We start from the raw sequence: 15,000 nt of genomic DNA, 5'->3' as shown, positions 1-15,000 counted from the left end.
ATGCAGATCAGGACGAGGAAAAACCAACAAAAATCTCTTGTGACCCGAGGGTCGCGACCCAGTGTTTGGGAAACACTGTGATACTGGAACCAAAATGTCTCCACTTCATCACAGCTGCTTTTGTGTCTCATCTGTTCAACCCAGAGAACCAGGACCAGAACCACGACCGGACCGGACCAGTCCAGACCAGCCCAGTCCAGACCAGCCCAGTCCAGACCCTCCAGAGTCCCGGTCCGGTCCAGAGTCTCCGAGCCGCTGTGTGGTTTTCACCGCTGTGGGGAAAGGAGCGTCTAAAGCCGTGACCTGCGCCGAGATCGTCAAGAGGAGAGTCCCCGGACTGCACCAGGTACCACCAGGTCCAGACCCGGTCCAGACCCGGTCCAGTCCCGGGTCTAGTCCCTGGTCTAGTCCCTGGTCTAGTCCCGGGTCTAGTCCCTGGTCTAGTCCCTGGTCTAGTCCCTGGTCTAGTCCTAGTCCCTGGTCTAGTCCCTGGTCTAGTCCCGGGTCTAGTCCCGGGTCTAGTCCCGGGTCTAGTCCCTGGTCTAGTCCCTGGTCTTAGTCCCGGGTCTAGTCCCTGGTCTAGTCCCTGGTCTAGTCCCTGGTCTTAGTCCCTGGTCTAGTCCCGGGTCTAGTCCCTGGTCTAGTCCCTGGTCTTAGTCCCGGGTCTAGTCCCGTGTCTAGTCCCTGGTCTAGTCCCTGGTCTAGTCCCTGGTCTTAGTCCTGACCCCGGTGTGTGTGTTGCAGGTGACTCAGTTGTCGTACTCTTCGGTCTTGGACTCGTGGGACCCCGTAGATCCGGGTCTGGGTCTGGACTCGCTCACGGTGACCAGGAAGACCCCGTGTATCTGGATCTTGCTTTCCGCCGCGCCGCTCGACAGGTGCACGCCGGGATACCAGACCCCCGGTCGCTACGACGACCTGTGGGCCAATCGGGAGCCGGGGGGCGGGGCCACGGAACACAAACCGGGAAGCAGAAAGAGGAGAGGGGGCGGAGCCAGGCCGCACCGAGAAAACAGACCCCAGAGACCCCAGGCCAAATGAACTGGATCTGGTTTGGACCTGGTTTGGACCTGGTTTAGTCCTGGTTTAGTTTTCAGAGCACAGACTGAAAAAGCCCAGATTTTGATGCACTTTTTTTGTTTTTTGGCGGCTCCTGGAGGCCGTCTGGAGGGACTCTCTGAAGTTTAAGGATTTGTGTAAAACTGTAAAATAAAAGTTTTATTTTCTGAATCTGACTTTGTTTTATGAGCTCAGGTTTTCAGGTTTCAGTTTGAGAAGGTTCCGTGTGGAGCTTTAAAGTGCAGCAGGTTTTTTAAATTCTTTCTTTGACGGGGAAACTGCAGATTAATGAACATTTGTAATCAGAGTAAATTCTCATTTCTATTTAAGTTTTATTTTATTTTGTTCTGTTAGATTTAGAATTTTAAATCACGCTCAATTTCTCACTTTGAATTTTTAAACTATGAAAAAAAAAAAGGAATTATTTTATTCTGAATTTGAGTTTCTGAAATAAAAACAAATAATAAAAAATTCACCTTTTAAATATTCAGCACAAATATTTTCAAGCCTTAAATTCAACAAAACTCACAGTATAAAAGCTTAGACAAACTTTAATCCACAGGGAAAAGATTTAAACACAGGAGTCAAAATAAAATATAAAAATAGAAATACTAAATAAAATCACAAAATAAAATAAAATATAAAAATAAAAATACTAAATAAAATCATCACAAAATAAAATAAAATATAAAAATAAAAATACTAAATAAAATCATCACAAAATAAAAAAAAAAACAATATAAAATTATCAGAAAATAAAATAAAAATATAAAAAAAAATACAAAATAAAATCACAAAATAAATTAAAAAAATTAAAATACAAAATAAAAAAAATAAAAATACAATATAAAATTATCACAAAATAAAATAAAAATACAAAATAGAAATAAGAAAAACAAAACAAAAATAAATCACAAAATAAAATAAAAAAACAATATAAAATTATCAGAAAATAAAATAAAAATATAAAATAAAATATAAAAAAATACAAAATAAAATCACAAAATAAAATAAGAACAAAGAAAAAATATAATAATTAGCATAAATAAAACATAATTATATAAATTTGAATGTACAAGTCAAAATAAAATATAGATATACAGTATTATAAACAGTTTGAAAACGTGCACTTAAGATTTGATTTAAAATTTAAATAAATGAGTGTGACAGGTGCGGTGTGACAGGTGCGGTGTGACAGGTGCGGTGTGACAGGAGCAGCTGGTGCCCTCTGATCCTCAAACTTAAAGGATTAACTCAGCGCTGTTCTCCCCCTCCTCTGCTCCACATCTTATTCTCTCTCTCTCTCTCTCTCTCTTCATCTCTTTCTCTCTTTTCTTTCCTTTTCTTCATTTGTCTCTCAGTCCTCGCTCCTGTCCTCCCTTCAGCTTCTCTCACTCACTCTCTCGTTCTCAGCCTCCTCCCCCTTTATCTCTCTCTCTCTCTCTCTCTCTCTCTCTCTTCATTTCACTCGTCTCTCTCTCTCTCATTCTCTCTTTCTTCAAGCGCTCGGCCTTTTTCCTGTCAGAACTTTCCTTTCTCTCTCTCCTTCTCTGTCCTCCCTCTCTTCTTTCTCTCTTCTGTCTCTCTCTCTTCTGATGGGTCGTCAGTTTCTGGTTCTGGTCCTGGTTTTGGACTGGGTCTCGGTCCTGGTCTGGTCCCAGGTCAAAGTCCCGATCCCGGTTCTGTGGATGGTCCCAGGTCCGGACTCTGGTCCTGACTCTGGTCCTGACTCTGGTCCTGACTCTGGTTCTGACTCTGGGCCAGTCCCAGATTCGGTCTCTGGTCCGGACTCGGCTCTGGTCTCTGGTCCGGTCTCTGGTCCGGACTCGGCTCTGGTCTCTGGTCCGGACTCGGCTCTGGTCTTGGCTCTGACTCTGGCTCTGGAGGATCTGAAGGAACATCCTGGACTCCTGAAGAACCACGAGCTGCAGCTGCACAGACTGGAGGGGGTAAGTCAGATGCCCTCCCCGTGTGTCTCCATCCAGAATCAGGTCTCAGGGTCTGAGCAGAAACTCCCAGACTTCCATCACCCCAGACACTTCCTCCAGCTCCTCCAGTGGGACCTGAGGTGTTCTCAGTCCAGTCCAGAGACATGGTCCCTCCAGTGTCCTGGGTCTCCTCCTCCTCCCGGCTCAGACATTTTGTCTCTGTGACCTCACGAGCTGCAGCACGTTTGACCCGTTGGTTCCATCAGGTGCTTCAGGAGCCAACGACCTGCAGGTCTTTCCTCCTCCACCAGTGAACCAACTCACCACCAGGTGGAGTCTACAGCTCTGACTCTCTTCACCCGAGTGTCCAGGACACACGGCCGGAGTCACATGACACAATCACAAAGTGGATGATGAAGCTCCGGTCGAGGACGTCCTGGTGCCACGACGCTGATGGACCTGGTGCTGAACATGGTGCTGGTTCTGGACAAACTGTGACGAGCACAAAAGTCCAGTACCAAACGTGTTGTTCACGTCACAAAAGTCTGTGATGTGTCCGGTTGTGTCAGATGCCCTCCCGTAGACCGTGTTTGTGTGTTTTTCAGGACGACCCCGCGGCGACGCTCAAGTCGCTGTTCGAGCTGAAGGGGGCGGGGCTTGAGCCGCTGCTGCTGCTGGGAGGGGCGTGTCCTTCTGTGACATCACTGATCTCACCTGCGCTACCTGCACTCGATCTGGTCCAGGTCAGAACCAGGTCCACAACAGGACCGAACCAGGACTGAACCAGAACTAAACCAGAACTGAACCAGGTCTACTTCTTGTTGCAGGTGTCGTTCTTGGCCCCGCCCCCCTCCGCTCTCTCATTGGAGGGGGCGGGGTCACATGTTCAGCACGGTGCCGTCTGATTGGTGGTTGAATCGGGCCCTGGTGAAGCTCCTGAACACCCTGAACTGGACCAGAGTCGGTCTGATCTCCCAGAAGACCCCACAAATCACCCAGGTCTGTGTGTGTGTATGTGTGTGTCTGTGTGTGTGTGTGTGTATGTCTGTGTCTGTGTGTGTGTGTCGGGGTGTGTGTGTTTGCATGTTCTGCCTGTGTGTGTGAGCTCGGTCCAGACCAGGTCCAGACCAGGTCCAGACCCGGTCCAGACCGCGCTGCAGGTTTAACCCGGAGACTCTGGTGTGTGTCCTCAGTCCCTCACAGACCTTCTGCTGCAGTTGGACCAGGCTCAGGTCCAGGTCCTGTCCTCTGTCAGGTTCTCACACGACGCCTGCTCCGCCCTCAAACAGCTCAAGGTACTGAGGTCCCCGAGGTCTCTGAGGTCCCCGGGGTCTCTGAGGTCTCTGAGGTCCCCGAGGTCTCTGAGGTCCCCGAGGTCTCTGAGGTCCCCGAGGTCTCTGAGGTCCCTGAGGTCCCCGAGGTCTCTGAGGTCCCCGAGGTCTCTGAGGTCCCCGAGGTCTCTGAGGTCCCCGGGGTCCCCGAGGTCTCTGAGGTCCCCGAGGTCTCTGAGGTCCCCGGGGTGCCCGAGGTCTCTGAGGTCCCCGAGGTCTCTGAGGTCCCCGAGGTCTCTGAGGTCCCCGGGGTCTCTGAGGTCCCCGAGGTCTCTGAGGTCTCTGAGGTCCCCGAGGTCTCTGAGGTCCCCGAGGTCTCTGAGGTCCCCGGGGTGCCCGAGGTCTCTGAGGTCCCCGAGGTCCCCGGGGTCCCCGAGGTCTCTGAGGTCCCCGAGGTCTCTGAGGTCTCTGAGGTCCCCGAGGTCTCTGAGGTCCCCGAGGTCTCTGAGGTCCCCGGGGTGCCCGAGGTCTCTGAGGTCCCCGAGGTCCCCGGGGTCCCCGGGGTCTCTGAGGTCCCCGAGGTCTCTGAGGTCTCTGAGGTCTCTGAGGTCCCACTCCACACTGTCTGAGATGTTTTGTGTTTGCAGGACCAAGACGTGAGGATCTTCATCGCTCAGTTTGAAGAAGACTCTGCCTCTGAGATCTTCTGCTGCGTAAGACCAGGACTAGACCAGGACTAAACCAGGACTAAACCAGGACTAGACCAGGGCTAGACCAGGACTAGACCAGGACTAGACCAGGACTAAACCAGGACTAAACCAGGACTGAACCAGGACTAAACCAGGACTAAACCAGGACTCTCTCTCTCTGTCCTCAGGCCCACTCTCTGTCCCTGTTCGGGCCCCGGGTGCAGTGGTTGGTCCTTGGGGCCGTGGGCGGGGGGTCCCTCGGGTCCCTCGGGTCCTTGGGCTGGTCTCGGTCTCTCTGCTCCACCCAGAGTCTCCTCACGGCCGCAGAAGGTTCCATCCAAGTCCAAGTCCAAGGTCTGAGGTTCAACCAGGAGCCAGGAGTCTCCGGGAGGGTGAGAACTAAACCAGGACTAAACCAGGACTAAACCAGGACTAAACCAGGACTAAACCAGGACTAAACCAGGACTAAACCAGGACTAACATCTACAGTATTTAAGTATTTAAATCAGCTCAACAAACGACTAAGATTATTTTACATTTACAAACTCACCAAAGTATCAGATCCCAAAATAACAGGACTTTTTCAGGTTCTTGTTTGTGTCTCGTCTTTATTCTGTTTCAATCACAAACTTGATTTTTTACTGAATAAATTTGTGGTCACAGTTTGTCAAAGTCTGATCCTGTCAGATCTCAGCTTAGAGGTCTGGACCTGGTCTGGACCTGGTCTGGACCTGGTCTGGACCTGGTCTGGACCTGGTCTGGACCTGGTCTGGACCTGGTCTGGGTCTGGTCTGGACCTGGTCTGGATCTGGTCTGGTCTGGACCTGGTCTGGACCTGGTCTGGACCTGGTCTGGGTCTGGTCTGGACCTGGTCTGGTCTTGGTCTGGACCTGGTCTGGGTCTGGTCTGGGTCTGGTCTGGACCTGGTCTGGATCTGGACCTGGTCTGGGTCTGGGTCTGGACCTGGTCTGGGTCTGGGTCTGGGTCTGGACCTGGTCTGGACCTGGTCTGGGTCTGGTCTGGATCTGGACCTGGTCTGGGTCTGGGTCTGGGTCTGGACCTGGTCTGGGTCTGGGTCTGGTCTGGACCTGGTCTGGGTCTGGATCTGGACCTGGTCTGGGTCTGGACCTGGTCTGGGTCTGGACCTGGTCTGGACCTGGTCTGGGTCTGGTCTGGACCTGGTCTGGATCTGGACCTGGTCTGGGTCTGGGTCTGGGTCTGGACCTGGTCTGGGTCTGGACCTGGTCTGGGTCTGGACCTGGTCTGGACCTGGTCTGGGTCTGGTCTGGACCTGGTCTGGATCTGGACCTGGTCTGGGTCTGGGTCTGGGTCTGGACCTGGTCTGGGTCTGGGTCTGGGTCTGGACCTGGTCTGGGTCTGGATCTGGACCTGGTCTGGGTCTGGACCTGGTCTGGGTCTGGATCTGGTCTGGGTCTGGATCTGGTCTGGGTCTGGACCTGGTCTGGACCTGGTCTGGATCTGGTCTGGATCTGGTCTGGGTCTGGGTCTGGACCTGGTCTGGGTCTGGACCTGGTCTGGACCTGGTCTGGGTCTGGATCTGGTCTGGATCTGGTCTGGGTCTGGACCTGGTCTGGATCTGGTCTGGGTCTGGTCTGGGTCTGGATCTGGTCTGGGTCTGGGTCTGGACCTGGTCTGGGTCTGGACCTGGTCTGGACCTGGTCTGGGTCTGGACCTGGATCTGGTCTGGGTCTGGACCTGGTCTGGGTCTGGTCTGGGTCTGGACCTGGTCTGGGTCTGGACCTGGACCTGGTCTGGGTCTGGACCTGGTCTGGGTCTGGTCTGGGTCTGGCCCTGGTCTGGGTCTGGACCTGGTCTGGACCTGGTCTGGGTCTGGACCTGGTCTGGGTCTGGACCTGGTCTGGACTTGGATCAGACTCTGGGAAAATCAGTTTGTACAGGAGGCGCCAGAGCAAAAACTGTTGTTGTGTCCTTAGGCAAGACACTTCCCCCACACTGCCTGGTATGAAAGTGTTAGTGTGGCTGATGGTGCAGATCGTCAGCCTCACTTCTGTCAGTCTTCAGTCTGCCCCAGGGCGGCTGTGGCTACAGCTGTAGTTTACACCACAAAGTGTTGAGAGACGAAAGAATGAAGCGGAAAAACTTTGAGATGTTTTCAACATCAAAGTTCTGAAAATACAAGAATCATTCATTCATGTTCTGATCGTCTCGTGGATCGTCTCGTGAATCGTTTCGTCTCGTGAATCGTTTCGTCTCGTGGATCGTCTCGTCTCGTGGATCGTCTCGTGGATCGTCTCGTGGATCGTCTCGTGGATCGTCTCGTGAATCGTCTCGTCGTGAATCGTCTCGTGGATCGTTTTGTCTCGTGGATCGTCTCGTGGATCGTCTCGTGAATCGTCTCGTGGATCGTCTCGTGAATCGTCTCGTGGATCGTCTCGTGGATCGTGGATCGTCTCGTGAATCGTCTCGTGAATCGAATCGTCTCGTGGATCGTCTCGTGAATCGTCTCGTGGTCGTCTCGTGGATCGTCTCGTGATCGTCTCGTGAATCGTCTCGTGATCGTCTCGTATCGTCTCGTGAATCGTCTCGTGAATCGTCTCGTGGATCGTCTCGTGAATCGTCTCGTGGATCGTCTCGTGGATCGTCTCGTGAATCGTCTCGTGGATCGTCTCGTGAATCGTCTCGTGGATCGTCTCGTGGATCGTCTCGTGGATCGTCTCGTGGATCGTCTCGTGAATCGTCTCGTGAATCGTCTCGTGGATCGTCTCGTGAATCGTCTCGTGGATCGTTTCGTCTCGTGGATCGTGAATCGTCTCGTGAATCGTCTCGTGAATCGTTCTCGTGGATCGTTCGTCGTCTCGTGGATCGTCTCGTGAATCGTCTCGTGGAATCGTCTCGTGATCGTCTCGTCGGAATGATCGTCTCGTGATCGTCTCGTGGATCGTCTCGTGAATCGTCTCGTGATCGTCTCGTGGATCGTTTCGTCTCGTGAATCGTCTCATGAATCGTCTCGTGGATCGTCTCGTGAATCGTCTCGTGAATCGTTCGTGTGGATCATCTCGTGAATCGTCTCGTGAATCGTCTCGTGAATCGTCTCGTGAATCGTCTCGTGAATCGTCTCGTGTTGAGGTTTTCTTCTTGTTCTGGTCAGAGCTCGGAGGAGTACGAGAGTCTGTACCTGCGCCGCCTCACCTCGTCCGGCCTGAAGGAGGCGCCGCTGCACGGGTTCGCCTACGACGCCGTGTGGCTCGCGGCTCTGGCCCTGAACCGAGTCCTGGACCAGACCCAGAACCAGACCCAGAACCAGAACCTGAACGCGCCACGAGACCCAGAGCTGAACGCAGAAGAACTTCTACAGGCCCTGAAGACCACGAGCTTCAACGGAGTCACTGTAAGACCAGGACTGAACCAGGACTAAACCAGGACCAAACCAGGACCAGACCAGGACCAGACCAGGACTAAACCAGGACTAGACCAGGACTAAACCCGGTCTGTTTCAGGGTCTGGTTCAGTTCCGTGGAGGGGAGCGGACGGCGATTCTGGAGTTGACCCAGTTTCAAGGTGAAGTTTGATTTTGTGACATGATTTTTCTGTTGTTTAGTCCTGGTCTAGTCCTGGTCTAGTCCTGGTCCAGTCCTGGTTTAGTCCTGGTCCAGTCCTGGTCCAGTCCTGGTCCAGTCCTGGTCAGTCCTGGTCCAGTCCTGGTCCAGTCCTGGTCTAGTCCTGGTCCAGTCCTGGTCCAGTCCTGGTCCAGTCCTGGTTCAGTCCTGGTCCAGTCCTGGTCCAGTCCTGGTTCAGTCCTGGTCCAGTCCTGGTCCTGGTCTAGTCCTGGTTCAGTCCTGGTCCAGTCCTGGTCCTGGTCCAGTCCTGGTCAGTCCAGTCCTGGTCCAGTCCTGGTCCAGTCCTGGTCTAGTCCTGGTCCAGTCCTGGTCTAGTCCTGGTCCAGTCCTGGTCCAGTCCTGGTCTAGTCCTGGTCCTGGTTCTTGTTTCAGGGAACAGTCTTGTTGTGGTTGGAGAGTTTAATTCCGTCGATCAGAGTTTGATCCTGGATTTTCCTCGTCTGCGGTTCAAAGGTCTCAGCTCCTCCGTGTTTTTACACTTCGTCCTCATGACTCAGGGTTTGTGTGTAAAGAGCCTCTGTGTGCAGGGGGCCGCCCGCCGCCGGACCGGACCGCGGTCTGGACTCAGGCGCGTCACGTGACTCTGAGGCTCTACGTCGTCACGGCAACCGCCTCCAGCATCGTCCTCCTCCTCAGCCTCAGCCTCCTCGTCCTCGGCCAACGCACGCGCAGGTACAACCCAGACCTGGACCTGGACCTGGACCGGGACCGAGACCAGGACCCAGACCCAGACCCAGGACCAGACCAGGAACCAGACCAGGACCCAGACCCAGACCAGGACCCAGACCAGGACCCAGACCAGGACCCAGACCAGGACCCAGACCAGGACCAAGACCTGGACCAGGACCGAGACCTGGACCGAGACCAGGACCAGGACCCAGACCAGGACCAAGACCTGGACCAGGACCGAGACCTGGACCGAGACCAGGAGACCCAGACCAGGACCCAGACCGAGACCCGGACCAGGACCAGGACCAGGACCCAGACCTGGACCCAGACCGAGACCAGGACCAGGACCAGACCTGGACCAAGACCCAGACCTGGACCCAGACCTGGACCGAGACCAGGACCCAGACCGAGACCCGGACCTGGACCGGGACCGAGACCAAGACCAGGACCTGGACCTGGACCGGGACCGAGACCAGGACCTGGACCTGGACCGAGACCGGACCAGACCGACCCAGACCAGGACCCAGACCCAGACCAGGACCAAGACCTGGACCAGGACCGAGACCTGGGACCAGAGACCAGACCAGACCAGACCAGACCAGACCAGGACCAGGACCAGACCCAGACCCGGACCTGGACCAGGACCCGGACCAGGACCCAGACCAGGACCCAGACCAGGACCCAGACCAGGACCCAGACCGAGACCCGGACCAGGACCAGGACCCAGACCTGGACCCAGGACCGGACAGGACCCAGACCAGACCCAGACCCAGACCAGGACCAGGACCAGACCCAGGACCAGGACCAGACCAGACCCGACCCAGGACCCACCAGACCCAGACCAGGACCAGGACCAGGACCAGGACCCAGACCAGACCGAGACCAGGACCTGGACAGACCAGGACCAGAACCCAGACCTGGACCAGACCAGGACCAGACCGAGACCAGACCCAGACCCAGACCCGAGACCAGGACCCAGACCAGGACCCAGACCCAGACCAGGACCAGGACCCAGACCAGGACCCAGACCCAGACCAGGACCCAGACCAGGACCCAGACCGAGACCAGGACCTGGACCAGACGAGACCAGGACCAGACCCAGACCCGGACCTGGACCCAGACCAGGACCGAGACCTGGACCGAGACCAGGACCCAGACCGAGACCAGGACCGAGACCAGGACCGAGACCGAGACCTGGACCCAGACCAGGACCCAGACCAGACCTGGACCCAGCCAGGACCAGCCGAGACAGGACCCAGACCCAGACCACCAGAACCAGACCAGGACGAGACCCGAGACAGACCCAGACCCAGACCCAGACCGACCCAGGACCCAGACCAGACCCAGACCTGGACCAGACCAGACCTGGACCCAGGACCGAGACCAGACCCAGACCGGACCCCAGACCGAGAACCGGACCCGGACCAGGACAGACCCAGACCAGGACAGACCTGGACCCCCAGACCAGGACCAGGACCGAGACCAGGACCAGACCCAGACCTGGACCAGGACAGAACAGACCAGGACAGGACCAGACCTGGACCGAGACCAGACCCAGACCCAGACCAGGACTGAGACCGAGACCTGGACCGAGACCAGGACCAAGACCAGACCCAGACTCAGACAGACCCAGACCCAGACCAGGACCGAGACCAGGACCAGACCGAGACCAGACCGAGACCGAGACCGAGACCAGGAGACCAGACCGAGACCCGAGACCAGAAGAGAGACGAGACCGACCCAGACGAGACCAGAACCGAGAGACCGAGACCGAACTGAGAGAACCGAGACAACCGAACCGAGAAGACCGAGACTGAGACTGAGACAACCGAGACCCAGACAGACTGGTCTAGTCCTGGTTTAGTCCTGGTCAGTCCTGGTTCAGTCCTGGTCTGTCCTGTCTAGTCCTTAGTCCTGGTTTAGTCCTGGTCCTAGTCTGGTTTAGCTCCTGGTCTAGTCCTGTCTGGTCCTGGTCTAGTCTGGTTTAGGCCTGGTTAGGCCTGGTTTTAGTCCTGGTTTAGTCCTGGTTAGGTCCCTGGTTAGTCCTGGAGTCTGGTTTAGTCCTGGTTTAGTCCTGGTTTAGTCCTGGTCTAGTCCTGGTTCTAGTCCTGGTCTAGTCCTGGTTCAGTCCTGGTTAGTCCTGGTCCTATCCTGTCTAATCCTGGTCTAATCTGGTTAGTCCTGGTTTAGTCCTGGTTCCTGGTTCATCGGTCTAGTCCTGGTTTAAGTCCTGGTCTAGTCTTTATCCTGGTTTGTCTGCTTTAGTCCGGTCTAGTCCTGGTTTAGTCCTGTAGTCTGGTTCGTCGGCTAGTCTGGTAGTCCTGGTTTTAGTCCTGGTTCAGTCTGGTTCTAGGTCCTGGGTCTAGTCCTGGTTTAGTCCTGGTTAGTCCTGGTTTAGTTCTGGTCTAGTCCTGTTTAGTCCTGGGTTCAGTCCTCGGCTAGTTCCTGGTCTAGTCCTGGTTGGTAGTCCTGGTTAGTCCTGGTCTAGTCCTGGTCTGGTTCAGTCCTGGTTAAGTCCTGGAGTCCTGGTCCCTAGTTTAGTCCATGGTTTAGTCCTGGTTTAGTCCTGGTTTAGTCCTGGTCTAGTCCTGGTCTTAGTCCTGGCCTCCTGGTCAGTCCTGGTTAGTCCTGGTTAGTCCTGGTCCTGTTGTCACTGGCTAGTCCTGTCTATCTCCTGGTTTAGTCCTCCTGTTAGTCCTGGTTCAGTCCTGGTTGGTAGTCCTGGTTCAGTCCTGTTTAGTCNTGGTTTAGTCCTGGTTTAGTCTGGTTTAGTCCTAGTCCTGGTCTAGTCCTAGTCCTGTCTAGTCCTGGTTTAGTCCTGGTTTAGTCCTGGTTTAGTCCTGGTTTAGTCCTGGGTTTAGTCCTGTTTAGTCCTAGTCCTGGTCAGTCTAGTCCTAGGTCCTGGTTAGTCCTGGGTTTAGTCCTGGTTTAGTCCTGGTTTAGTCCTGGTTTAGTCCTGGTTTAGTCCTGGTCTAGTCTGGTTTAGTCCTGTTTAGTCCTGGTTTAGTGGTCTAGTCGGTTTTAGTCCTGGTTTAGTCCTGGTCCTGGTTAGTCCTGGTTAGTCCTGGTTTAGTCCTGGTTTAGTCCTGGTCTAGTCCTGGTCTAGTCCCCTGGTTTAGTCCTGGTTTATCCTGGTCCCTGGTTTAGTCCTGGTTTAAGTCCTGGTTTAGTCCTGGTTTAGTCCTGGTCCTAGTCCTGGTTTAGTCCTGGTTTAGTCCTGGTCTAGTCCTGGTTTAGTTCTAGTTCCTGGTTAGTCCTGGTTAGTCCTGGTTTAGTCCTGGGTCTAGTCCTGGTCCTGGTTTAGTCCTGGGTTTAGTCTGGTCTAGTCCTGGTCTAGTCCTGGTTTAGTCCTGGTTAGTCTGGTTTAGTCCTGGTTCTAGTCCTGGTCTAGTCCTGGTTTAAGTCCTGGTCTGTTCTAGTCCTGGTTTAGTCCTGTCTAGTCCTGGTCTAGTCCTGTTTAGTCCTGGTTTAGTCCTGGTTTTAGTCCTGGTCTGTCCTGTTCAGTCCCTAGTTTAGTCCTGGTTAGTCCTGTTAGTCCTGGTCTAGTCCTAGTCCTGGTCTAGTCCTGGTTCAGTCCTGGTCTAGTCCTGGTTTAGTCCTGGCAGTCCCTAGTCCTTTTAGTCCTGTCTAGTCCTGGGTTAGTCCTGGTTTAGTCCTGGTCTAGTCCGGTTAGTCCTGGTTTAGTTCCTGGTTCTAGTCCTGGTTTAGTTTTAGTCCTGGTCTAGTCCTGGTCTAGTCCTGGTTTAGTCCTGGTTTAGTCCTGGTTTAGTCCCTGGGTTTAGTCCTGGTTCTAGTCCTGGTTTAGTCCTGGTTTAGTCCCTGGTTTAGTCCTGGTTTAGTCCTGGTTAGTCCTGGTCTAGTCCTGGTTTAGTCCTGGTTTAGTCCTGGTTTAGTCCTGGTGTCCTGGTCTGGTTTAGTCCTGGTCTAGTCCTGTCTAGTCCTGGTTAGTCCTGGTTTAGTCCTGGTTTAGTCTAGTCCTGGTTTAGTCCTGGTTAGTCCTGGTTAGTCCTGGTTAGTCCTGGTTTAGTCCTGGTTAGTCCTGTCTAGTCCTGGGTTCTAGTAGTCCTGGTTTAGTCCTGGTTTAGTCCTGGTTCAGTCCTGGTTTAGTCCTGGTTTTAGTCCTGGTCTAGTCCTGGTTAGTCTTAGTCCTGGTGGTTAGTCCTGGTTTAGTTCTGGTCTAGTTTTGGGTCTAGTCCTGGTCTAGTCCTGGTTTAGTCCTTTAGTCCTGGTCTAGTCCTGGTCTAGTCCTGGTTTAGTCCTGGTTTAGTCCTGGTTTAGTCCTGGTCCTAGTCCTAGTCCTGGTCTAGTCCTGGTCTAGTCCCTAGTCCTAGTCCTGGTTTAGTCCTGGTCTAGTTTAGTCCTGGTTCTAGTCCTGGTTAGTCCTGGTTTTAGTCCTAGTCCTGGTCTAGTCCTGGTCCTGGTCTAGTCCTGGGTCCTGGTTTAGTCCTGGTTTAGTCCTGGTTTAGTCCTGGTCCTGGTTAGTCCTGGTTAGTCCTGGTCCTGGTTTAGTCCTGGTCTAGTCCTGGTCTAGTCCTGGTTTAGTCCTGGTTTAGTCCTGGTTTAGTCCTGGTCTAGTCCTGGGTCTAGTCCTGGTTCAGTCCTGGTTTAGTCCTGTTTAGTCCTAGTTTAGTCCTGGTAGTCCTGGTTTAGTCCTGGTTTAGTCTGTCTAGTCCTGGTCTAGTCCTGGTCTAGTCCTGGTTTAGTCCTGGTCCTGGTCTAGTCCTGGTCTAGTCCTGGTTCTGGTTTAGTCCTGGTCTAGTCTAGTCCTGTCCTGGTTAGTCCTGGTTTAGTCCTGGTTTAGTCCTGGTTTAGTCCTGGTCTAGTCCTGGTCTAGTCCTGGTCTAGTCCTGGTCCTGGTTAGTCCTGGTCTAGTCCGGTTTAGTCCTGGTGGTTAGTCCTGGTCTAGTCCTGGTTTAGTCCTGGTCTAGTCCTGTCTAGTCCTGGTTAGTCCTGGTCTAGTCCTGGTCTAGTCCTGGTCTAGTCCTGGGTCCTTTAGTCCTGGTCTGGTTTAGTCCTGGTTTAGTCCTGGTTCTAGTCCTGTTAGTCTAGTCCTGGTCTAGTCCTGGTCTAGTCCTGTCTAGTCCTGGTTTAGTCTGGGTCTGGTTTAGTCCTGGTCTAGTCCTGGTCTAGTCCTGTTAGTCCTGTTAGTCCTGGTTAGTCCTGGTTTAGTCCTGGTCTAGTCCTGGTTTGTCCTAGTCTGTCCTGTTTAGTCCTGGTCTAGTCCTGGTTTAGTCCGTTTAGTCCTGGTCTAGTCCTGGTTTAGTCCTGGTTTAGTCCTGGTCTAGTCCTGGTCTAGTCCTGGTTTAGTCCTGGTTCTCTTTCAGGCTGGGGCTCTGGAGGTCCGTGTCCCAGGAGGAGCTTCTGTCTCTGGGTGTGATCCTGTGCTGCGTCTCAGTCCTGGTCTCAGGTCTGGACCAGGTCCCGGTCTCGGACCAGACCCGGACCGTCCTCTGCTCCGTGAGTCACTGCACACGCCACAGCTGCCCCGGGGCAGACGGAGAGACGCCCACACGACCGGAGCTGATCCTTCAACCACTGACCTGGTCTAGTCCAGGTCTAGTCCAGGTCTGGTCCTGGTCTAGTCCAGGTCTAGTCCTGGTCTAGTCCAGGTCTAGTCCAGGTCTAGTTCTGGTCTAGTCCAGGTCTAGTTCAGGTCTAGTCCTGGTCTAGTCCAGGTCTGGTCCTGGTCTAGTCCTGGTCTAGTCCAGGTCTGGTCTAGGTCTAGTCCAGGTCTCCAGGTCTGGTCTAGTCCAGGTCTAGGTCTAGTCTAGTCTAGTCCAGGTCT

The 15,000-nt window shown here is 53.9% G+C and overlaps 1 protein-coding gene across 2 annotated transcripts in view; it reads left to right on the top strand.

The window, feature by feature from the left end:
• rpp25l (ribonuclease P/MRP 25 subunit-like) overlaps window positions 1-1,230 on the top strand; it is a 6,698-nt gene extending 5,468 nt beyond the window's left edge. For both annotated transcript variants that reach the window (XM_020934317.2, XM_055163618.1), the window contains exons 3-4: window positions 145-346; window positions 745-1,230. In XM_020934317.2, the coding sequence (XP_020789976.1) occupies window positions 145-346; window positions 745-1,041 (499 nt within the window). In that variant the 3' untranslated portion in view covers window positions 1,042-1,230. The remainder of the gene's footprint in view (window positions 1-144; window positions 347-744) is intronic.
• Window positions 1,231-15,000: the final 13,770 nt, after the last annotated feature.

Source organism: Boleophthalmus pectinirostris, unplaced genomic scaffold (genome assembly GCF_026225935.1).
Source record: "Boleophthalmus pectinirostris isolate CB_2022bp ecotype Guang Dong unplaced genomic scaffold, ASM2622593v1 HiC_scaffold_6, whole genome shotgun sequence".
NCBI lineage: Eukaryota > Metazoa > Chordata > Actinopteri > Gobiiformes > Gobiidae > Boleophthalmus > Boleophthalmus pectinirostris.
This window is presented reverse-complemented; position numbering and strand designations above follow the sequence as displayed.